The sequence below is a fragment of the Rhodotorula graminis genome (assembly GCF_001329695.1).
Source record: "Rhodotorula graminis WP1 unplaced genomic scaffold RHOBAscaffold_14, whole genome shotgun sequence".
Classification (NCBI taxonomy): Eukaryota; Fungi; Basidiomycota; class Microbotryomycetes; order Sporidiobolales; family Sporidiobolaceae; genus Rhodotorula; species Rhodotorula graminis.
Genome location: NW_017264941.1, coordinates 504,674 through 525,605, shown reverse-complemented (window position 1 = coordinate 525,605; position 20,932 = coordinate 504,674). Strand labels below are relative to the sequence as shown.

The following is a 20,932-nucleotide window of genomic DNA, read 5'->3' as shown; positions in this document are numbered from 1 at the left end:
GGTGCGCACTGGTACAGGTCGCGTGGCGGGTCGCCGCGGTCCTTGCGGAGCTGGGCGTCGGCGAGGAGGAGGTCGAGCTGGTTGGCCTTGTGGACAAAGTCGTGCGCGCGCGCGAGGTCGTTCCAGGCGAGCTGTACGCGTCGGGTGGGTGGGTCAGTCAGAAGAGCCCACGTGGCAAGAGAGAGAGTAGACGTACGGGTACGCCCTGGGTGTAGGTGTCGACGACGAGTTGCCTCAACCCGGGGACGAGGTGCGGGTAGTCGTCGGCCCAGCGTTGCGGGAAGCACTGGCGCATGGCCTTGTCGCTGTGGGAGTGGGATTGCAGTGAGTGAGAGTGACACGGTGAGGGAGTGCGCGCCAGCTGTGGACTGACTCGAGGACCTTGATGACCCTGGACGAGGCGGCGAGGAGGACGTCTTGGGTGAGCTGGGCACGGCGGCCGAGCTTGACCGGGGGTGGCTGAGGGTTCGGTTGCGGGTCCTGCATGGCTGCGAGTGGCTGTGGGAGAGAGGGAGAGGGTCGCTCACCGTCGAGCGAGGTGCGACAACAACGAACGCGATCACCCTCTCGCTCCCTCTCTGCCTCGCAGACGCCCTCGCCAGCAGCCATGCCGTCGACGCCGCCACCGCAACAACACGCTCCCGCGACCTCGTCGTCGTCCTTCCTCGCCCACTTCTCGCGCTCGCCTCCCTCGGCCTCGTCGCCCTCGTCCTCATCTCCCCCCGTCGGCTCCCACTCGACTGCCACCAGGCCCCACACCCGCCAGTCGGCACAGAAGCGCACCCGCTCCCAGTCCACCTCGACCACCACCAACGACCTCGTCGGCCCTCCTCCCCGCGTCCCGCTCCCTCCTGCCGCCATCCACCCTCCCTCGCACCAAGACTCGCGCGACCGCCACTCGGCCTACTCGCACGTCCCGCCAGGCGCCCAGCTCATGGACCCGACCGGCCTCACCCGCATCCAGTCAAAGCCCCGACGCCGGGTCGGCACCTTTGAGGCCTGGCGCATCTGGTACTCGAGCCTCACCGTCGGCTCCATGTTTGAACAGGTGCGCCCCCAACCCACTCTCTGTCTTTCGTGTCCCTCTTGGTACTGACCCTCTTGCGCCCCTCTCTCGCAGTGGGAGGTCATCTTTGTCCGTGCGTCGCAACCCCCCCACCTCCTCTCCCTCTCTCGACCCGCCCACCCAGGCACTGACTCTCTCACCAAACAGACTCGGTCGTCCTCGGCCTCTTTATCCTCCTCGGCTGCGCCCTCGCCTACTTCCCGCCCCACCTCGCCCACGTCCTCGAGCGGTGGCGCTACTACCTCTCTGGCTCGTCCGACCTCGCGTGAGGCGCCCACCGCTCCACACGTGCGCCCGGTCCGTCGGTCGGTCGAGCGAACATGCTCCTTCGTGTCCCTCGTCGGACGCCCGGCGCCGATCACGGTGTCTCGTTGTCCCCCTCGCACCTGTACTCCCCCCTTCCCCTCTCGCCTAATTTCCCCTCCTCCTTCCCTCACCCGCATCCCCATATGTAGACTCTCCTCCCTCGTGTGCCCGCTCCTGCCCGGTCTCAGCACTCGACGAAGCGTCACCCTCGCCCTGTCAACACTCGATGTCGTTCTTGCTCTGTCGCGCGCTCGGTCGGCGTGCGGTTCGCGAGCGAGAGCGCCTTTTGAGCTTCGCCGAGAGTGGGAGAGAAGGACAGCTGTTGACGATCGACAAGGCGACGCGGGAGAGAGAGAGAGAGAGAGAGATGCTGCAAGCTGTGCGGCAGAGAGAAGGCCTGAGCGCAAACAAGTCGAGCCAGGGCTGGCCGCTCGTCTCGAGCTTGGCCGCTTTCGGTCCGCTCTGCCCCGTGCGGGCCCTCGTCCGAGCGAGCTGGTCGCGATGCGCCGTGCGAGCATGTAGGCAGTGCGCCGAGGGCGAGCGAGCGCCGCGAGAAAGGAAAAAAAGCGACCATGCCAGCGCGCAGCTGACGCAGCTGCGGGGTGTGCGCGACGGCCGCCGCTCAGGCTCGACTTGCAGCGAGCTGCACGTGCCTCGAGGAACACGACGAGAGCGAAAGCGTGAGCTACGCCTCGACCCCGGGCGCCGCGAGGCCAGAGAGGCTCGTGCGCGCGCGCACGCGCGCCGCTCCCCGCTCGCTCGCCTGCTCGCCACGTGCCCTCACATCGGACGCAGGATGCCCGAGCCGCTCTGTGTGTGCCTCTCACTCGATGACTCTCGAGCACGAGCTCGCTTCAGCGCATGAGAGGGCGAGCAGGTTGACCTTCTCAAGTTGCCGGCTCTCGTCCAGCAACTCACGGTTAGACTTGTGCGCATGTGGCTTCGACTTGCGAGATTCGACATTTCATAGATCGACATGAGGACTTTGTACGAGGTAGAGAGGAGGGGGAGAGAACGGCGAGGAGGAGAAGGAGAGGGAGAGGGAAAGGGGGGGCGAGAAGAGCCGGCGTCCATGTAGACGATCGCGCAACTCGCTCACGACGTCTCGAGCGTGCAGCTCTCGACGCTCGGGGGCGAACCCAGCTCAACCGCCGCACGTGTACACACCTGCCCGCCGCCCGTGCTGCGCTCCTGCATCGAGTCGTCGTACGTCTGCGTCGAGTTTTGCTGCAGGTCGTTCTGGCTGATGTCGCACCCGAACAGGTTGGGCAGACCGGGGATGAGCTTGTTCTGGAGGTTGGTGAGCGCCGACGAGACGGCGTCGGTCGTCGACAGGAGGAGCGACGCCGGGATACCGCTCGTGATGCCCTGGTAGAGGGCGCAGCTGTGCGGCGAGGAGAGGAGCGGTCAGTGCCTCGTTTCGACAGAGTGAGAGTGCGCGAGAGAGAGACAGAGAGAGAGAACGAGCCGGACGCACCCAATTTGGTTGACCTCGCCGCCCTCGAGGACCGCCGAGAGCGGGTTCGGGAGGAGCGGGTACTGGGCGTACGTGCCGACGAGGCCGGGCACGAGGCCGTTCAGGACGCCGTACGGCGTCGAGCGGCGGTACCAGTTGTCCGGGAAGCGCTCGGGCTGAGAGCAGATCGAGCCGTCGTCGTTGACCTTGAACCCGAGGAGCGGCGCCATCGACTCGAGGTTCGACACGCCGCCGGCGCCGTACGTGCCGTTCGAGAAGAAGTTGGACAGGAACGGGTACTCGCCGAGGACGACGACGATGGTGTAGGCCTGTGTCGGACGAGGGTCAGTGGGACGCCTGCTCGAGGAGAAAGGAAAAGGAGGAGGAGGTAGCGGCGCACCTGGAAGTACAGGCGGTCGTTGTTGGCGAGCGACTCCTTGGCGTTCTCGGCCCACAGCTGGTTGGCCGACTGGACGTTGAACTCGCCGTTGTTGTTCTTGGCGTGCTCGATCCACCGGCGGAAGCGGTCCGGCTGCTGCGAGTGGTTGTCGCCGTCGTTGAGGAAGTAGTCGCGGCGGAACGCCGACGCGTCGCCCTCGCAGCGCGAGTGTGCGTCGAGGCCGAACTGGCGGCCAGCCGCCTTGGACCCAATGCCGCTCGCCGAGTAGGTGCGCTCGTCCTCGCCGCCGATTGAGAAGGTCGTCGTCTCGAGGTTGCCGCCGAACGCGACCTGCGAGGGCACTCTCGAGTCAGTACACGATCACAGATGACGGGTGCAGTATACGCGAGAAGCGAGATGAGGTGAGACGACGTCCTCGTAGAGGAATGAGGGGAGGAGGAGAGAGGAGTGCACGGACCGCGATGAGGTTCAGGACGCCCGAGAGGTCGGCCGCCATGTTGAAGCCCTCAGACGTCGCCTTCGTGACCTGCTCGGCCGTGACGATGCCGTTGCGAGGGAGGTAGCCGTGGTTCTGCAGGGCCGGACGAGAATGTCAGTGTCGAACTCGAGGTTGACGAGGAACGCCGCGAGAGGGCGCAGGACGCACGGCGAGCGTGTTCAGGCCGGGGCAGGGACCGCGTTGGTCAGTCGGGCCGGGCTCCTTGTACGGGTGGGCTGCGTCAGGGCGCCTGTCGCTTTCCTTGACGCCGGTCGCGAGAGCGCCGCTGAGGCCGTTGACGACGTCGCCGAGCGCACCCTCGACGCCGGTGATGATGCCGCCGACGTTGTTGGTGAGCGTGTCGCCGAGCTGACCGAGGAGCCCGTCCTTGCCGAGGAGCAGGCCGCGCTCCTTGAGGTAGTCGTGCGTGGCTGTCCGAGGGAGAGGCGAGGTCAGTCGAGGTCGGCGACGAACGAGACGAGACGACGTGCACTACATGCACCTCGAGAGAGAGACGGGGACGCACCTTGTTCGGCGCCAGGAGCTGCCATCCACGGGAAGGCGGACGACCCGAGAACTTGGGCGAGGAGGAGGACGGCGCACGCGGCAGCTTTCATCCTGACTGGCAGTGATGGAGGATGGGGTAAGGGAGAGAGAGAAAAGGAAGAGGAAGCACAAGCAGCCTCTGCAGCGAGCGAAAGAGAGGGCGACCGAGCTGAGCGTCTGCCCTCGAGCAGGCTTGGCCGGCTCCAGAGTGGGAGCGGCCCCGGGTGCAGCCCGGTGTCGCCTCGCTACAGGCTAGCGGCGATCCTCGCGACTTGCAGCCGCACCGCGAGGAATGCGACGATGCAGCCAGCGGCGCTGACGAGCTCGCAAAGGAGGGGCGCGCATTGGCCAAGGGCGAGCGAGCGAGTCCGAGGACGAGGCGACGTCGGCTGCGGTGAATGGAGCGGCGGGCGGCAGCGGGCCGAGCAGCTTGCCAGTCGTGGGCGAGTAGAAGCGAGCGTCGAGTGGAGGGCAAGTTGCGACGAAGGGGAGGAAGAGCGGGGAGACGAAAGACTTGCTCGGCCTCGTCCATTCACCCGGGTTCGCAGCTCGATGAAACGATGTCGCACCACTAGCCGCTTCATTGTACTCTCAAGGGCCACGGCGCCTCGGCCGACAGCTGCCGGGCGCGAGTTCTCGAGCCGCGAGCCCGGCAAAAAGCCGAGGCAACTGATGACGAGCTCTGTGTCGCCAGCTCGCTGCAGGGCGCGCTCTCGTGTGCATGCACGCTGCCTGCTCAGCTGCTGCTTAGCTGCTCCTGCACACGCCGCCTTGACACCGCCCTTGACGATGCCACGACGCTCGGTCGTCCTCGAGCTGCTCGCCGCGGCTTGCGGCGCCGCCCTCTTCCTGCTCGCGCCCGCACTCGCAGCTCCCCTGCCCACGGCCTCGAGCATCTCGAGCGTCTGCTCCCTCGTCCAGCTAGACGGGCACGTCCTCGACGAGGTGCGTCCCTCGAACCTCTCCCTTCTCCTCCCGCCGCACTGCTGACCTCGCCTCGACAGCCTTCTCGCGCAGAGTGCGAGCACCTCTTGTCCAACTCGGACCTCGGCGCTTTCGTCGACGCGTGGGCAACGGCTGAAGCAGCTGCCGACGACCTACATGGCGTCCTCGTGCAGGAACTGCGGCGCCGAAATGTGCGTCCCTCTGAACTTCCTGCCTCGCGTTCGCCTGCTCATCGCCTCGCACACCCGGAACAGCTCGTCGACGAGGTCTGCGAGACGCTCACCGACGCCAACTCGACCCTGAACATCGTGAGCGAGAACGAGCCGGTCGGCGTCGACTACAAGGGCAACGGCCTCCTCGACGGCATCGCGCTCTCGATCAACCCGTCCATCTTGTCAGGCATCTTTCAGACGACTACGCGCACGCGGGCGAGCGCCACGCCGGCGCCAACGACGACCGCTCGAGCTATCGCTCTCGAGGGGCAAGGTCTGCTCGACGGCGTCGACATCACCCTCGACCCGTCGATCCTTCGAGACCTCGCCAACGCGCCAAGCCTGCTCAAAAGCCTGCCCATCCCGTCACGGACAGCCTCGGCGAAAGGTGCGAGCGAGACGGGCGGCTGCGAGGCTTCCTGAGCGTCTGGGTTTTTGTAATTCTGTCGTCGTTCGCTCTCTGCCCTGGCCAGTGTCGAGTTGCGTCGAGATATCGAAAGACTGCTAGAGAGAGAGCGTGGATTGCAGAGAAGTGACGTGCGAGCGCCTTCTCGCGCTGTCGCGCGCCGAGAGGCCCGAGCGCTTTCCTCGTCGACGTGCTCGACGGGCTTTGCTCTGTATCTCGCTGCGGGACACAGTCGCTATGTCATCATGTAATGTAATACAAGCTATGAGGAAACTATGGACGAGGAAAGGGGCGAAAGAGGGGGAGAGAGAGGACGAGCGGCTCAGGATGCGCAGCCCGACTTGACGTCGCCGCGCTTGCACACGTACGACTGCAGCAGCGGCTCTTTGCGGGCCTTGGTGCCGAGGAGTACGGCGAGAGCGTCGTGCACGACCTCGCTGAGGATCGACGGCGCGCGGTTGAAGTTGTCGAGGAGGACGTCGTTGACGAGCCAGGCGCAGGTCGATTTGGGCACGCGCGACGTATCGGCGACGCCCTTGTTGGTGAGCGCGTCGAGGGCGAGGTGGTACGGGTAGGACGCGAAAGGAATGATAAAGTGCTCGCTGCGGGAAAGAGAGGCCTCGTAAGTCTCGTCGAGTCGGGCCGAGGTGGAGGACGGACAGCGACGCACACGACGTAGGCTGGGCCGCAGGTGTCCTGAATGCGCACGACCTTGGCGTTGACGAGCCGGCTCGTCGGTGCGAGAAGCTCGGGCTGGATGCTGCCGGGGAAAAGGAGGTCAGGTACGGACAGGAGACGCAGGTAGACGAGGAAAGGGGACGCACACGTCGTCGTAGGCGGTGTAGATACTCGTCGTCGGGACGAGCGCAACGTCGCCCTGGACGTTGAGCGCGTCGAGGAAGCTGCTGGCGACGCTCTGCTGGATGACCGACGGGTTGCAGCCGCCGAGAAGGCTCGTGACGAGGCACGCCGGCGGGCCCTCGATCGTGCCCTTGAACGGCGGGGCGAGCGCGACAAAGCTCGACACGAGCGAGCGGTGCGAGGGCCAAAAGTTGAGCGCCCACTGGACGTTGAGGCCGCCCTGCGAGTGCGTGACGAGGCCGACCTTTTTGGTCGCCGAGCGCGACGCGAGGTACTCGACGAGGTACGCGATGTACTCGGACGAGACCTGGATGTCGCCGAGCGACCGATCCGGGAGCGTGACCCAGCACACGTCGAACTCGGGGCCGGCCGACGGGAGGAGCTTGATGTAGGGCCCGTTCGCCCAGGTTTCCTCGCCCGTCGAGCCTGCGAAGGAAGGACCGCGACGATCAGCTCGTGCTCGTCTCACGAAAGCTCAAGACTGTGGGAGGAAGAGAGACGCACCTGTGCCGTGAACGAGGAGGACGACGCCGCCCTTCTTGCCGTTGATGCCGGCCGGGCACGTGAGCGAGTTGGCGTACGTCGCGCACGGCAGGCTGAACCGGCCGGCGTTGCGAGCGACGTTGCGGCACAGTGAGGCACGAGTCTCGAGAGCTTGAGGCGACACCGGCGCGGCGACGGCGAGGTGGAAGAGCGCGAGGCTGGCGAGGAAGGAGACGAAGCCGCGCATGGTCTATGAGGAGGAGGGGGGGCCGGGTGCTGGGTGCGGGTGCGACTCGTCTGGAGCTGAGCGAGATGAGCGGGAGAGCTGTGCCCCTCGAGCGAGCAGTGCGCTCCTCGGCCCCCAACTCCACCCGCGCCGCGCTCGATGAAGCGGAGCGGTTTCAGGCCGGGATCGCCGCGCACATCGCTTGATGCGGCTCAGATCGCAGGCAGCACCGCCTGGCGGACCCGGGGCAGGCAGCGAGGGCGGGCAGGACGTCGGAGGGCGAGCGGGAGCGAATGTTGACGAGGGCGGGTGGGTCGGACGAGAGGGGCGGCGTCGAAAGGGTGGAGCTCGGCGAGCTTTCATCAAGCTAGTCGATTGAACCACTTAGCGCCGGGAAGCAGAGCCGGCGGCTGTGTGGTGCGAGGCCGAACCGTTCGAGCGACTTCATCAGCTCTGAGCGAGCTCGCCCTTGCTCGTCCTCTCCCCCCACTCGACCGTGTCGCTCAGCTGCTCGATCCACACGGTCACCGAAGTGCAGCTGCTCGTCTGCGGGGCTTGAATGCGTGCCCTCGCGCGCTAGAGCGGCCCCTGCGCCTGCTCCTCCGAGTCGCCCGACAAGCTGTGACGCTGCCCCTACCCCTCGTGCTCGCCATCCAGGGGCAGCACAGCTCGGCGTGCGCTCCCACGGTGACCATCCGCCTCGGTCAGCTCGAGTGACGAGCCCGGTCGCGCCGGCTGGAGCGCTCGTCGAGCTCTCACCGCTCCTCGGAATCCAGCTCGTCTCTTGCTTCCTTCCTTCTCTCTCCACCGCCTGCTCCCCATCCTTTCTCCAGCCCGCACCCGCCCCTTCTCGTCTTTGCTCCTCTCCCTTCCTCGCACTCGGACCCTCGACCAACATGCGCACCTCGTTCCTCGCCCTCGCCGCCCTCGCCTCGCTCGCCGTTGCCGCCCCCTGCCCTCAGCCCGCCGGCTCGTCGGTCAACAACATCGGCTCGGGCAACTCGGACAACAACATCCTCGGCGGGTGCGTCCCTCGCTTTCGCCCTCTCGAGCTGCACGACCCTGACCTCCTCTCCTCCCTCACAGTCTCCTCTCGCCGTCGATCGGCTCGGGCAACAGCGTCGGCAACGGCAACTCGGCTGACGGTGCTGGGTCGGGCAACGACGCCGGCACGGTCAACGGCAACGAGGGCAACTCGGCTGGCAGTGAGCGACTCTTTTCTCTCACCTCGCCTTTTCTCCTCCTCTTGCTTCGTCAGTCTCCTGTCGCACACAGTAACTCACGCTCTACCTCTTTGTCACAGACGGCGCGGGCTCGGGCAACTCGGCAGGCAGTGCGTCGCTCTCTCCTCCTCGCGCTCGCACGAGCCCGTCACTGACTTCCTCCTTCTCTCGTCTTCCCCTACGTCAGACGGCAGCGGCTCGGGCAACGCCAACGGTGCCGGCGCAGGTGCAGGTGCAGGTGCAGGTGCGGCGGCGGGTGCGGGCTCGAGCAACGGCTCGGGTAACGCGGCCGGCATCGGCAACATGGTCCAGTCTCTCCTTAACGCGCTCATGGGCAAGGGCAACTGAGGCGGTGGACGAGCTTCCTTCTCTAGTCGGCAGTGTCTATAATGTACAGATTCCTCTCTTCTATGCGTGCTTGCGGACGAGAGCGCGAGAGTTCGTCAAGGCGAAGCGATGCGTGCGAGAAACCGGTGTCGAGAGCCGGCACTCCCTGGACACAGCTAATCCCTCTCGGCTCTGCATCGCCAACATGCCTGCGCCGGCAGCCCCAACGAGCACGACCGCCGCCATCGACCTTCCCAAGTTCGCCGCGACGCTCCCGCTGTCTCCTTCCGCGCCTACGCTCCCCGACGCCGACGCCGACGGTGCCACAGTCGCCGCCGTGCCCGTCTGGGCCGGCGCCGTCTCGGCGTGCGTCGCCGTCGGGCGCGAGCGCGTCTCGAGGTCGTTCGTGATCGAGGGGACCGACGAGCCCGAGTCGTTGTTCCTGCGAGGCCCGAGAGGGAACGAGTCAGGCGGGTGCGCGAGGAGAGAGAGAGAGAGAGAGAGAGAGAGAGAGAGAGAGAGAGAGAGAGAGAGAGAGAGAGAGAAAGGGGGAGTAAAGAGGACGTACCAGATCGAGGTGACGACGCGCGACGCCTCGGCTTCGACGGACGAGAGCGCCGAACTCGGGACGAGCGACGCCGACGACCCGATGTTGTCGGCCTGGGCGAGCGCGCAGAACTTGTCGGCTGTGGGCGCACGAGAGGGAGAAGGGAAAGTCAGGTAGGTCCGCCGCAAGAGGAGCTCGAGGGAGAGGACGTACCGGCTGTGCGGACGGGGAGCCACTCGGCGCAGTACGTCCCGGCGGCCCAACAGTCAGCCATCTGCGAGCTGCGCGCACACGACGAGGTCAGGAATTACACTCGGAGCGACGCTCGACTCGAGAGAGAAAGAGGGGGAGCGCGACGCACTATTGGCGGCACAAGTCCTCGGCGCTCGGACCCACGGCGAGGCCCGTCGCCGACAGCACGGGCGGCATCGAAGCCCACGTCCCGAGGCAGTTCATGAGGTCGCTGCCGGCGCTCATCGTGCACCCGCTGTCGTCGTCGGCCGCGACGAGCGGGACGAGCACGAGGGCGAGAGAGGCGACGAGCGAGGTCGAGGAGCGGTGGGCGGTGAGGCGCATCTTGACGGTGTCGACGAGTCGAGAGGGACGAACAGCGAGAAGCGAGAAGCGAGAGAAGAGAGCGAGAGAGGGAGGAACAAGCAGAGAGGAGCGCTCGGCGAGGGCGCTGCGCCCGCCTTGAGCGCGTCATGCGGCTCAAGCACGCCGACAAGCCGAACGACGACGTGCGTCCGCAGCTGAATCGGAGAGGCGTCGATCGAGAAACGAGGTGCTTGCGCCGCCGGCCGAGTCGACCGCGCTCGAGCCCCCTCCGACCCATTCTCCTCCTCACCTCTGGAGCGTCCGCACCCGCCGCTGCTCCTCGACTGCCGCCGCACGTATCCTCCTCCCGACGACGATCCCCTGCTCCTGGTCGCTGATGAGGTCCCGCAGCATCTTGGCCATCTCGCCGCCCTTGACCGCGCCGGTCCCGCCGTCCCCAAACGCGACCTCGACCTCCCTCAGCGCGCCGACGAGCGCCTCGAGCGCGCCCTCGCGCGCCCGCACGTCGCTCCAGTAGCGCGTCTCGGCGTCCGGGTGCGCCGCGTCCTGCGGCGGCGGCATCGTCTCGAGGCGGACGAGGGTCGTGCGCACGAGGGCGCGCACCGGGTGGCCCCGGGCGTACAGGTGCTGGGTGCCCTTGAGCGCGAGGCGGGCGGTCGACAGGGCGGCGGGGAAGGACGAGGCGTGGAGCTGGAGGGTGAGGAGGAGCTGAAGGGCGGGGAGGACGGGGTAGGCCGAGGGGGCGAAAGCGGGCGTCGAGTCGAGAGGAGCGGTGAGCGAGGTGAGGAGGTGCTGGAGGTGCAGGGCGGCGACATGTGGCTCTGTTCGTTCGAGAGAGAGAGGTCAGGCTGCGGCCCGCCGAGCAGGGACGAGTCGAGGGGGAGGACCGGGAGACGCACCCTTGTACTGCGCCTTGTCGGCGTCGGCAAAGGCCAGCTTTGCGGCGTCGAGTGCGGCATGCACGCTCTTGTACGAGCTCGTCGTTCGACAGGTCGGGCAGGTGACCGAGGTCACGGTCGAGTCGCGGTCTGCGAGAGAGAGAGCGAGTCAGTACGGGCGACCTGCGAGCGCAGCAGGACGGCTCGCGCACCGACGACGACCCGTCCCTGCCCATTCAGAGAGCCGTCGACGCACCTGGAAGCCGAATGAGCCCCTCGCACCCCTCCTTGGCCCTCGAGCACGCGAGCGCCTCCCTCGGGTCGACCGCTTGCCCCTCGCCTCCTCCCTCGCACGCCTCGCACCCGCACTCGAACTTGTACCGCTCGCGCAGCTCCTTCTGCCGCACGTCGCGTGGGAGCGCGAGGTCGACGTAGCTCGTGACGACCTCGTCGCCGGGCTGGATCGGGTGCAGGGCGACGACGTGCATGTGGCGCGAGGAGGTTGGCGACGAGGGAAAGGAGGGGAAGACGACGACGGCGTTGGGCGCGCACGAGTGGTTGAAGAGGGCGGTGAGGGGCGAGATGGACACGCCGAGGTTCGACAGGTCGGTCGGCGCCGTGAGGGCGAACGAGTTGGCGGCAAACTGCGGACGTAAAGGGAGGGCGCGAGGTCAGTGCGACGAGTCGAGGGAGGGGTGGATGGGCGCGACGAGGCGACGCACTCGAGAGCACAGGTCGAGGACGGCGGCGGCGTCGGGGCAAGCCCGCTTGAGCGTCTCTTGGCCGACGTACTGGGCGAGCGCGATCGAGAGGTGGAAGAAGCGCTCTTGCTCCTCGGGCGAGAGGCGCGTGCGGTCTGCGTCGAGCAGAAGCGAGGAGGTCAGGTGAGGTACTCGTAGAAAGGCAAGGGAGCAGAGGGACGCACGCGACTCGAGCGACTCGACCTGGGTCCACTGCGTCGGGAAGAGGTCGGGCCACGTCAGAGAGCCGGCCGCGCGCGAGAGAGGGGCGACACGAGAGAAAAGGTGGACGCACCAGGTCGTTGCCCTTGACCTCGCTCGTCCACAACAGCCTGCCGAGGGCGCGCACGGGCGTGTCGGGCACGGGCTTGTTGCCGGCGGTCGCGTTTGCGGCGTTGCGGAGGGCGGCACACTCGTGTTTATGGACGGGCCAGTCACGCTTCTGGCACTGTGCGGTGCAGTACTGGACGGCGTGGCACAGGGAGCACTGGAGGAGCTTGCGGCGTGCGGGCGGGAGGGCCGAGTCGAGGTCGTCGGCGGCGCGGTAACACGAGCTGCAGCGCGACGAGTAGTGGAGGTTGTCGAGGGCCGAGACGAGGGGAGCGGTGGTGACGAGGGTGTGGCCGGGCTGGAAGGCGGCATTGGCGACGATGCCGCGACCGCGGCCGGGGAGGATGCGGACCTCGAGCGACGAGGGGAGATGCGGGTGCGAGAAGGCGACGGGAGGGGTGGTGGCGGCTGCAGGATGGGCAGAGTGAGCTCTCGAGTGTGCCGGGTGTGGTGAGGTGGGGGACGGACCTGGTGCGGTTGGAGGATCGGGTCGAGCTGATGAGGTTGGAGGAGGAGGGGTCGACGAGGACGAGGTGGATGCGAGTGGGGCTTTGCTGAGGCGTTTGTGCTTGAGCTGTGCCCAGTCTGAGGCCATGGCTGCACTCGCTCGAGCAGCGTGAGAGGGTGGGCGAGATGAGCGACTCGGCGCGGCTCCGTCTCCTCTCTCTCTCTCACTCCACTCGCTGTGCTCCTCTCGCCTGTCCAGCTACCAGTGCCCACCATGTCGTCCACTACTGCCCCGGAAAAGCTGTCGACCAACGCCTCGTTCGACGGCGAGCTCGTCAAGTTGTCGGCACCCGCCAACTCGCTCGGCGGACTCAAGACCACCTTCAACGTCTTCCTCCCGAGGCAGGCCCTCGACGGCGACAAGGTCCCGTGAGCTCCTTCTCCCCCGAACCCGCGCAACCACGACCCTCGTCCACCCGCCGGCCGACCACCCCTCCTCACGTCATGTGGGGCGTCCACGCGGCTAAACTCTCCCTCGTCGACCACCGCACCTGCCGACTTCCACGCACGCCTACGAGCACCGCACACACCCGATACTCCATCCGCGACCCGCCCTGACTCCTTTACCCCGCGCCGCAGCGTCCTGTACTACCTCGCCGGCCTCACCTGCAACGAGGACACGGCGTGCGTCCCTCGCTCTCTCACTGCCCCTCTCCCGCCCTGAACGCCTCACACTCACACCCTTAATCTCTCGCAGTCCGTGGAAGGGCGGCTTCCTGCGCGATGCCGCCGCCGAGGGTCCGTCCCCTCTTTCCCCTCGTCCCTCTTCCTCCTTGAGCTGACCCCGTCCTCCTGCGCACAGGCATCGCCCTCGTCTTCCCCGACACGTCGCCTCGCGGTGCCGACATCGATGGCGAGGACAAGGACTGGGACTTTGGTCCGTCCCTGCTCGCCTACGCTCGACGCGCGCTGCACCCTGGCCAGGCGCCCGACTGACTCGCCCTCGACCCGCACGCGCAGGCACGGGCGCCGGCTTCTACCTGACGGCGAGCAAGGAGCCGTGGAAGAAGCACTACAACATGTTCGTCGCGCCTGTCTTCCCCTCTCGCCTGGGCCGAGCCCATGTCGTCGCGCACGAGCCTCTCGCCGCCAACCTCGCTCGACGACGACGGCGCCACGTACACGCACGTCGCGACTCGGACTACACGACGAGACGAAGCACCTGGGGCGACCGAGAGCAGGATACTGATGCTCGCCCACGCCCGTCGCAGGTACGAGTTCATCACCTCGGAGCTGCCGTCGCTCCTCGCGGCCGCGTCCCTCCCGCTCGACCTGTCGCGCTCGTCCATTTTTGGTCACTCGATGGGCGGCCACGGTGCCCTCACCTGTGCGTCTCGCGCTCTCGTTCTTCCCACCCCGACCCTCGCCCCGCTCTCGGACCCCCCCCTCTCACTTTGCGCATCTCCTCAGTGTACCTCAAGTCGCTCCTGTCGACGTCCCCCTCGACCAAGTACCTGTCGGCCTCGGCGTTTGCGCCCATCGCCAACCCGACCCAGTGCCCGTGGGGCGACAAGGCGTTCAAGGGCTACCTCGCCGGCGGCCTCGACGAGGGCAAGCAGTACGACGCGACCGAGCTCGTCGGGCAACTCAAGGGCAAGGACGGCGTCGACCTCAAGGTGCTCGTCGACGTCGGGACCGGCGACCAGTTCTACCAGCAGAAGCAGCGTGCGTCGCATCTACTTTTCTTCCTCTTCCCTCTCGAGCGCCCGGCCCTGACTCTCTCCCTCCCTCGCCGCCGCTCCCTCCCCTTCCTCCCTCGACTCGTCGCACCCGCGCTCGCAACCGCCTCGCAGTCCTCCCCGAGAACCTCATCGCCGCGCGCGACGCCGCCGGCTTTTCGGCCTCGCAGCTCGCCGTCAACCTCCACGAGCGCTACGACCACTCGTACTACTTCATCTCGACTTTTGCGCCCGGTGCGTCCTCCCTTTCTCTCTCCCTCTCTCTCTCTTCCTTCCTCGCGGACCCTCGAGGAACGCGAACCGACGCTCGCCCCGAACAGCCCACATCAAGTTCCACGCCGAGGTGCTCAAGGCCGCCAAGTGACTCTTGCGGGGACGACTGTAGACGAGGGCGCGTGTGCAAAGAAAGAGACTGTGACCGTCATGCAGAACCGAGAGCGAGAGCGAGAGCGACAGAGCGAGATGACGAGCGAGCCCTGCTCGAGGAGGACCGAGCGCTCTCAGCTCGCCCTCGCTTCCTCGACTCTCTCGACGCTCTCTAAGGTGCCTCTCTCTCGAGAGCGCGCGAGTGAGAGTAACGACGGCCTGTTTGCGTGTATGGGCTCGTGCGCGGGGCAAGCTACGAAAGACGAGGCGAGAGAGAGAGGGAGAGGTTCTCGACAAAGAGGTGAAAGACGAAGAGGGAGGCGAGGGAGGAGTTGAGAGCGGGAGGAGCGAGTGGTAGTGGCAACGAAGGGCACAAAGAAGGTAATGGAGAGGCGAAGAGAGAGAGAGAGAGAGAGAGAGAGAGGGAGGAGTATGAACGGCACAGAGGGAGGCTCGAAGCGATTATCGGCAAGTAGGGGTACGGGTACATGCGCACGGATGCGCTCGAGAGGTAGAGGGGCACAAAAGTACGAGCGAGATCGTAGAGGGAATCGAAAGGGGTGGGGGAATCGAGGTGTCGGGGCCGAGGAGGACGCTCGAGGCGTGTGCCGGCGCGAGGCCGACGACGAGGGTGCGCCTCGGGCGACGACTGGGGCGACGAGGAGGGAAACGACGACGAGATAGGGTGAGGGGCGGCGGCTACTTGTTGCGGGTCGAGATGGCCCTCGCGCGCCGGCTCTTGAGCGTGACCGTCTCCTCCTCGGACTCGTCCGACTCGCCCTCGCCGCCGACCATGGCGGCCGCAGCCGAGGCTCGCGACTTCTTCGACGGCGACCTGCCCGTCGAGGCCGAGGCCGACGGCGCCTTGAGCGGGAGCGGCTGGCGCACGTGGCCGACGCTGGCGCCGGCGGCGTGATGCGGCGCGGCGACGGGCGCGACCATCGGGATGGGCTGGACGTGCTGGTGCTGGTGCGGGTGCGGGTGCGGGTGCTGGTAGTGCATGCTCAGGCCGGGCGTGTCGCTGCGGATCGACGACGTCGCCCTCGGGTACTCGGCGCCGCCGCGCCCGCCGACCATGTTGACGAGCGACGTGCCGCCGCCGGCAATGACGTCGAGCGCCTGCGCCTCGACCGTGCCGGCAAAGACGTCGTCCTCGGTGCCCCACTTGGGCACGCGCGTGTAGTCGCGCTCGGTCGTGCCGCTCGCGCCGTACAGGATGGCCGGGATCCCGCCGCCGTCGCGCTCGCGCACGACGTACCCGACGATGTGCGGGCACTGGCACGAGTGCTCTGGGTGCGCCTGCGCGAGCATGGTCCGCAGCGCGTGGACCTCGGTGAACAGGTTGCGGCACTCGGCCTGGAGGGCGAGGTTGCGCGAGCACAGGTCGGTCGAGGCTGTCGGCGAACGAGAGAGAGAGGGTCAGGAACTGGCCTCGTGCGAGAGACAGAGAGGAGAGAAAGAGAGGGACGCACCCGTCTCGAGAAGCTCGACGCGCTCCTTCTTCCTCCTGCGGCTCTTGCTCGCCGCGACGCGGTTGCGCTCGAGCGCGAGCTTGCGCTGCTTCTCCTGCTCCTCCGGGTCGAGCTCGACCGTCGTCTCGAGCGTCGGGTCCCAGTTCTTGGGCTTGCGCCCGCGCTTCTTGCCCGCCGGCCGAGTCGGCGCCGCCGGCGCCGCGTCGTCGTCGTCGTCGTCGTCGTCGTCCGCCTCGTCGAACAGGGGCGCCGGACCGAGCTGCCGGCTCGGCCCAGCGACGGGTGACGCCTTCTTGCTCGCCTTGGCCGTGCTGGCGGCGGGCGCAGGCGCAGGCGGGGCGGCGTAGGGCGGGAGGAAGGCCGACGTGCCGGCGACGGGCGCGGCGGTGGGCGCGCGAGCCGAGGCGGGCATGGGCGGCAGGCGCGAATGCGGGATAGGGACAGGGGAGGGACCGGTGTGCGTGGCGGGCGCAGGGACCGGGTGCGGGACGGCGGCGGGCATGCCGAGGGGGTGAGGGAGAGGCGCGGCGAGCGAGGTCGGGTTGGGCGGGCCCGACGCGAACGGCTGCGGCGCCGTCGGGTAGGCGGCGACGAACGACGTCATCGGGTCGAGCGGCATGGCGACGGGCTCGAACGGCTGGGGCTCGGCGGTGAAGGGAAGGGGAGCGACGGCGTGCGGCGCGATCGACGCCGGGCCGAGCGTCGAGAGGGCGAGGACGTTCGGGTCGCCGTACGGCATGGCGACGGTCGTCGAGGGCGGCATCGAGAAGGCGAGCGGTTGCGGCTGGAAGTGGGTGAAAGTCGACGGCGGGACCTGGCCGCCGAACTGGTGGGTGTCGGCGCCGACGCCGAGTTTGGGCGAGGGCGGCGACGGCGCGACCGACGTATCGGGCGAGTCGGACGCGCTTTGAGCGCGACGGCGACCGAGGAGCGACGTGCCCGTCGTCGAGTCGAACGAGTTGTGGCCCGACGACGAGCCGCGCGACCGGAGCGAGTACGCCGAGCCGGACGGCACCATGTCAACGGCCGGGCCCGCCTCGACAAAGCCGACGCCGCTGTCGTTGTTGGGCGCAAAGCGGAGCCCGGGCCGCTTGGCCTGGAGGAAGGCGCGCATGTCGTCGTCCTCGTCGGCCGCCTCGTGCGCGAGGTAGTCGGGCTGGTGGGGCGAGCCGCCGGGCGTGAACAGGGCCGGGCTCGACAGGGCACGCTTGCGCTTGAGGCGGCCGCCGAGGTGCAGGCCTGCTGCGCCGCCGAACGGCGCGGGTCCGCCGTCGGCCCCACGCGGGAGGGGGATCGCGGCAGTGCCATCGAGGACGGCGAAGCTGCGCTCGAACGGGTTGATCTCGCGGGCGTGCGTGAACTGGCCCGGCTGGTGCGGCTGGTGGACCGTCGTCGACTCCTTGAGCGGCGAACCGGCGGCGGCAAGGGGTGGTGCGGCGGCGGCGAGAGGGGGAGCGAGGGTCTGGCTCGGGGTCGACGACCGCTGGCTGAAGAGCGACGGCGACAGGAACCGGCTCCACGGCGACGGCGAGAGTCGACCGCCGAACGCGGCCGCGAGCGAGCTGTCGTCTGCGGCACGGCGAAGCATCAGCGCCTCTGGCTGGCTCGAGGCGGACGGTGGGAGGAGGAGAAGAGAGGGAACTCGATCGAAACCTCGCTGCCCTCCCCCACAAGTGCGAGAGGCGGTGCTGGAGAGAGAGACTCACGGAGGTGCGGGCTCAGGGCCACGGCTGCTTGCGCCATAGCTCTTGCGACGGTGGTGGGTGTGCAGGAAGCAGACGAGCCTCTCCCTGCCCCGGTTGCCGCAACTCCCACAAAGCTCCACCGCGCTTTCGACTCCGCCCGCTTCTTTGTGTGAGACACATCGCGTTCGGATCTCGACCAAAAGATGCATTCGAGTGCATCGCCTCGTCCGCTTGCGCCGGCCGGGCTGCTCTCCTCCGGTCCTTGTTCCCCCCGACTGGCTCCTCTCGTCGTCATCGCTCGTGCGTGCAGGCGCACTCCAAGCTCGCTCGTCCGTTCGGCTCTCGTGCGCCTCGCCGCGCGCACGAGCCTCGTCCTGCGTTGAGCTTCCCCTTGTGCTTTGCGAGCGTGGCCTCGCGCCAGGAGCCGAATTGCAAACCGCAAGGATCGCTGTGTGATCAACACGCTGCGGGATGCGGATCCTCGCTGCGGACCGCCGCGTGGCTCCTCACAGAGTCCGGCTCACAGGCTGCCGACGGCTCGCGTGCTCCCTCGACATGCGATGCGCCCGCCAGGCTTTCGAGCGTTCACCGCTGCCTGGCCAGCAGCTGAACACGTCGGCCGGTCGAAGAGCCACGACGAGGCGAACTCGTTTGGGAAGGTCACGGCGGCGAGCCGCGCACTCGGAACTCTCTCGCAGAGCTCGAGCTGAAGCGGTTGCGGTGTTAGCGAGAGAGCTCCTCGTTACCTCGTACGAGCAAGGCGGCCAGCATGTTGCGATACGCGATGGCGAGCGAGCAGATCGTCCGAGGCCGCCGGCTGGCTTGATAGTAAAGTCAAGCGCGGCTTGTAATGAAATGTCAAGAGCTGACGGAGATTAGCAAAGTCAACCTCGACTTAGCAGGCCCGCCAATATGTACAAAAGTCGGCCTGCGGCGCGCCCGGACCTCTTCCTCGTCGCACGAACCTCGCTCCGCCGCAGGCCCACGTTCCGCGCGGCGGCGACTCTGTCGAGGACGCTCGTGCAGGAGACAGCACGCGACGACCAGGTCCTCGCCCGCGAAGTACTCGGAGCGCCGTGCCTTTCATTTCTGCTCGCCCCGCAACGGCACTCTTCTACGACGCGAGGGGTGGGAAATGAGAGGGCGGGACGCGCCTTCGAGAGCGCGCCAAGCGAGGGAGAGTGAGGAGAATTGAGTTCTCGAACGCCAGGCCGGCCACGCGGCGAGCGCGCCGCACTCAGGCCCTCGCGCGCCCGTGTTCGCCGGCATCTCCGGTGCTTCTTCCTCTCTCCCTCTCCCCACGGACCGGCTCCATCCTTGTGCTGTGCACACTCCCCCCTTCCTTCGCTTCTCCCTCGACCACCTTCACACGCTCGACGCGTTCCCCCTCCTCCCCTCGCCTCTTTCGTCACACTAGACCTCTCGCTCAACGATGCACCTCTCGCTCGTCACCCTCGTCCTCGCACTCGCCTCGGCCGCCGCACCAGCCCTCGCAGCTCCCGAGGCCGCACTCGAAGCACCTGCGCTCGCCCGGCGCGACCAGGGCTTCCAGAAGCGCGTGCGCCGGAGCGTGCCCCTCACCGACAGTCCCTCCCTGGAGGAGCGGGCTCTCGATGAACGCGACCTCGGCGAGCGGGCCTCGATCCCGAACAGCAAGCGCACAAGCTCCAACACGTACTCCGCACTCGTCGCCCTGGGCGCGAGCTACACCGGTGCGTCCCTTATCTCCTTCGCTCGAGCTCGCGACCGCCGTCGAGCGAAACCGCTCACCTCGCCGCGCCCTCCCTCCCTCGCAGACAACGCTCACTGGCGCGAGCCGCAGTACGCCGGCTCGCTGCGCGAGTACTGGCCCTACGAGCAGTGGGGAGGTCGTTACGCCAACGGTGCGCTCTCCTCTCTCGCGCTCTCGCCCTCCCTCCGCTCGAGCCGAGCGACGACCCCGTTCCGCGAGTACAAGCTCACTCTCCTCCTCCCTCCCTCGTACAGGCAAGGTCGCCGTCGAGTACCTGGCCGAGGCCGGCCTCAAGCAGTCGTCGTCGGGCGTCAAGCTCCTCGGCTGTGCGTCCTCGTTCTCTCTCCCTCGCGAGCCTCTGTGAAGCGTGGTCCTGACGCTTTGACACACAGACGCGTACGGCGGCTCGGTCATCCAGAACCAGCTGAGCGGCACGGGCTCGTCGTGGCCCGCCGCCAAGGACCAAGCGGCGTCGTTCCTGTCGGACCTCGCCGGCGGCAAGGTGTCGACCGGCTCGAGCCGCACGCTCGTGTACGCCAACAGCGGCATCAATCCGGTCATGCAGATCTGGAACAACGCCGTCGCTCAAGGGCTCAGCTCGAACGCCGTCGCCAAGGCCAAGTCGGCCATCACGGCCAATACGCAGGCGTACGCCGCCGCGCTGCGCTCGATCAGCTCGAGCAGCGCCGTCAAGACCAAGACCAAGGGCGTCGACTGGCTCGTCGTCGGCATTCCGCCGCTCGAGATCGTGCCGACGACGGCGTACCAGGTCCCGTCCGGCTACTCGTCTGCGAGGCGAGCGCAGGCGCTCGCCCTCATGAAGACGCTCTCGACCCAGTTCAACGACGAGTTGAGGACGTTTGCGTCGGCCTTGTCGTCCGAGAACAAGAACGGCAAGGCGTTCTTCTACGACCTCTCCTCGCTCGTGCGTCTCCTCTCTCTCCTCCCTCGACTCGCCCTTTCCCTCTCCCTCGTCTGTCTCCCTCTGACCTCGACACGTTCTCTCTCGCGCAGTGGTACTCGATGAACTCGAACCCGAAGAGTTACGGCATCTCGGCCGGCACCTCGGCGACCTGCTACAACAGCTCCTCCGGCAAGGTCTGCTCGGACCCGGCGTCTCACCTCTACTTCGACACGCTGCACCCGGTCACGAGCGTCCACAAGTGCGTCCCCTCTTTCTCTCTCTCGCGTCTCGGACGCCGTGTCCTTATCACGCGCGCTGACCTTCCTCCCTCGCCTCTTCCCCTTCCTCTCGGTCCCTCTCTCGTTGCAGGCTCATGGCCGAGAAGATGGCTCACCTCGTGTCGCGAGGTTAGACGCACTGCCGCCTGGTCTCGCCGACAGGGTGGTTGGCTAGCTACTCTCGTCGTTTCTCTGGGTAGATTCGCCTCGTCCTTCCTCCTTATTCTCTGCATCGTCCCTTCACGTTTCTAAATCATTACGCCTCGTCTCTACTGCAATCGCACGCGCCCCTCATGAACTCTCGCGTCCGCCTGCGCCAGA

The 20,932-nt window shown here is 67.4% G+C and overlaps 11 protein-coding genes across 11 annotated transcripts; 5 read left to right on the top strand and 6 right to left on the bottom strand.

Annotated features, from left to right (window-relative positions):
• Nucleotides 1-9: 9 nt before the first annotated feature.
• On the bottom strand, nt 10-486 carry RHOBADRAFT_55754 (uncharacterized protein; the record flags this gene model as incomplete). The annotated part of the gene is made up of 3 exons (XM_018418001.1): nt 10-131; nt 197-305; nt 374-486. Coding segments are annotated over 3 exons (342 nt in total), but the record flags the coding sequence as incomplete, so codon positions are not given.
• A 121-nt stretch (nt 487-607) lies between these two features.
• On the top strand, nt 608-1,335 carry RHOBADRAFT_55753 (uncharacterized protein; the record flags this gene model as incomplete). Its single annotated transcript, XM_018418000.1, has 3 exons — nt 608-1,048; nt 1,121-1,139; nt 1,214-1,335. The coding sequence occupies 3 exons, from the start codon at nt 608-610 to the stop codon at nt 1,333-1,335; spliced, it is 582 nt and encodes a 193-aa protein (XP_018268718.1).
• A 1,132-nt stretch (nt 1,336-2,467) lies between these two features.
• RHOBADRAFT_46712 (uncharacterized protein) lies at nt 2,468-4,323 on the bottom strand (the record flags this gene model as incomplete). The annotated part of the gene is made up of 6 exons (XM_018414839.1): nt 2,468-2,756; nt 2,850-3,157; nt 3,229-3,558; nt 3,686-3,799; nt 3,875-4,137; nt 4,233-4,323. 6 exons carry the CDS (start codon nt 4,321-4,323, stop codon nt 2,468-2,470), a joined length of 1,395 nt encoding a protein of 464 aa, XP_018268717.1.
• Nucleotides 4,324-5,041: 718 nt separating this feature from the next.
• On the top strand, nt 5,042-5,832 carry RHOBADRAFT_46711 (uncharacterized protein; the record flags this gene model as incomplete). The annotated part of the gene is made up of 3 exons (XM_018414838.1): nt 5,042-5,197; nt 5,257-5,388; nt 5,452-5,832. 3 exons carry the CDS (start codon nt 5,042-5,044, stop codon nt 5,830-5,832), a joined length of 669 nt encoding a protein of 222 aa, XP_018268716.1.
• A 305-nt stretch (nt 5,833-6,137) lies between these two features.
• On the bottom strand, nt 6,138-7,406 carry RHOBADRAFT_55752 (uncharacterized protein; the record flags this gene model as incomplete). The annotated part of the gene is made up of 4 exons (XM_018417999.1): nt 6,138-6,417; nt 6,486-6,575; nt 6,640-7,102; nt 7,181-7,406. 4 exons carry the CDS (start codon nt 7,404-7,406, stop codon nt 6,138-6,140), a joined length of 1,059 nt encoding a protein of 352 aa, XP_018268715.1.
• Nucleotides 7,407-8,281: 875 nt separating this feature from the next.
• Nucleotides 8,282-8,956, top strand: RHOBADRAFT_46709 (uncharacterized protein; the record flags this gene model as incomplete). Its single annotated transcript, XM_018414837.1, has 4 exons — nt 8,282-8,409; nt 8,472-8,590; nt 8,689-8,718; nt 8,796-8,956. The coding sequence occupies 4 exons, from the start codon at nt 8,282-8,284 to the stop codon at nt 8,954-8,956; spliced, it is 438 nt and encodes a 145-aa protein (XP_018268714.1).
• A 60-nt stretch (nt 8,957-9,016) lies between these two features.
• Nucleotides 9,017-10,058, bottom strand: RHOBADRAFT_46708 (uncharacterized protein; the record flags this gene model as incomplete). The annotated part of the gene is made up of 5 exons (XM_018414836.1): nt 9,017-9,025; nt 9,233-9,377; nt 9,504-9,621; nt 9,696-9,763; nt 9,844-10,058. The coding sequence occupies 5 exons, from the start codon at nt 10,056-10,058 to the stop codon at nt 9,017-9,019; spliced, it is 555 nt and encodes a 184-aa protein (XP_018268713.1).
• Nucleotides 10,059-10,325: 267 nt separating this feature from the next.
• On the bottom strand, nt 10,326-12,583 carry RHOBADRAFT_55751 (uncharacterized protein; the record flags this gene model as incomplete). Its single annotated transcript, XM_018417998.1, has 7 exons — nt 10,326-10,861; nt 10,940-11,068; nt 11,175-11,562; nt 11,641-11,774; nt 11,844-11,871; nt 11,954-12,396; nt 12,457-12,583. The coding sequence occupies 7 exons, from the start codon at nt 12,581-12,583 to the stop codon at nt 10,326-10,328; spliced, it is 1,785 nt and encodes a 594-aa protein (XP_018268712.1).
• Nucleotides 12,584-12,709: 126 nt separating this feature from the next.
• RHOBADRAFT_32264 (carbohydrate esterase family 1 protein) lies at nt 12,710-14,538 on the top strand (the record flags this gene model as incomplete). The annotated part of the gene is made up of 9 exons (XM_018413021.1): nt 12,710-12,864; nt 13,075-13,119; nt 13,193-13,233; nt 13,298-13,372; nt 13,456-13,516; nt 13,707-13,822; nt 13,906-14,160; nt 14,289-14,408; nt 14,495-14,538. The coding sequence occupies 9 exons, from the start codon at nt 12,710-12,712 to the stop codon at nt 14,536-14,538; spliced, it is 912 nt and encodes a 303-aa protein (XP_018268711.1).
• Nucleotides 14,539-15,239: 701 nt separating this feature from the next.
• On the bottom strand, nt 15,240-17,755 carry RHOBADRAFT_55749 (uncharacterized protein; the record flags this gene model as incomplete). Its single annotated transcript, XM_018417997.1, has 3 exons — nt 15,240-15,934; nt 16,013-17,581; nt 17,719-17,755. The coding sequence occupies 3 exons, from the start codon at nt 17,753-17,755 to the stop codon at nt 15,240-15,242; spliced, it is 2,301 nt and encodes a 766-aa protein (XP_018268710.1).
• A 1,374-nt stretch (nt 17,756-19,129) lies between these two features.
• RHOBADRAFT_55748 (uncharacterized protein) lies at nt 19,130-20,905 on the top strand (the record flags this gene model as incomplete). Its single annotated transcript, XM_018417996.1, has 6 exons — nt 19,130-19,409; nt 19,494-19,580; nt 19,684-19,755; nt 19,822-20,354; nt 20,444-20,592; nt 20,703-20,905. 6 exons carry the CDS (start codon nt 19,130-19,132, stop codon nt 20,743-20,745), a joined length of 1,164 nt encoding a protein of 387 aa, XP_018268709.1. The 3' UTR covers nt 20,746-20,905.
• Nucleotides 20,906-20,932: the final 27 nt, after the last annotated feature.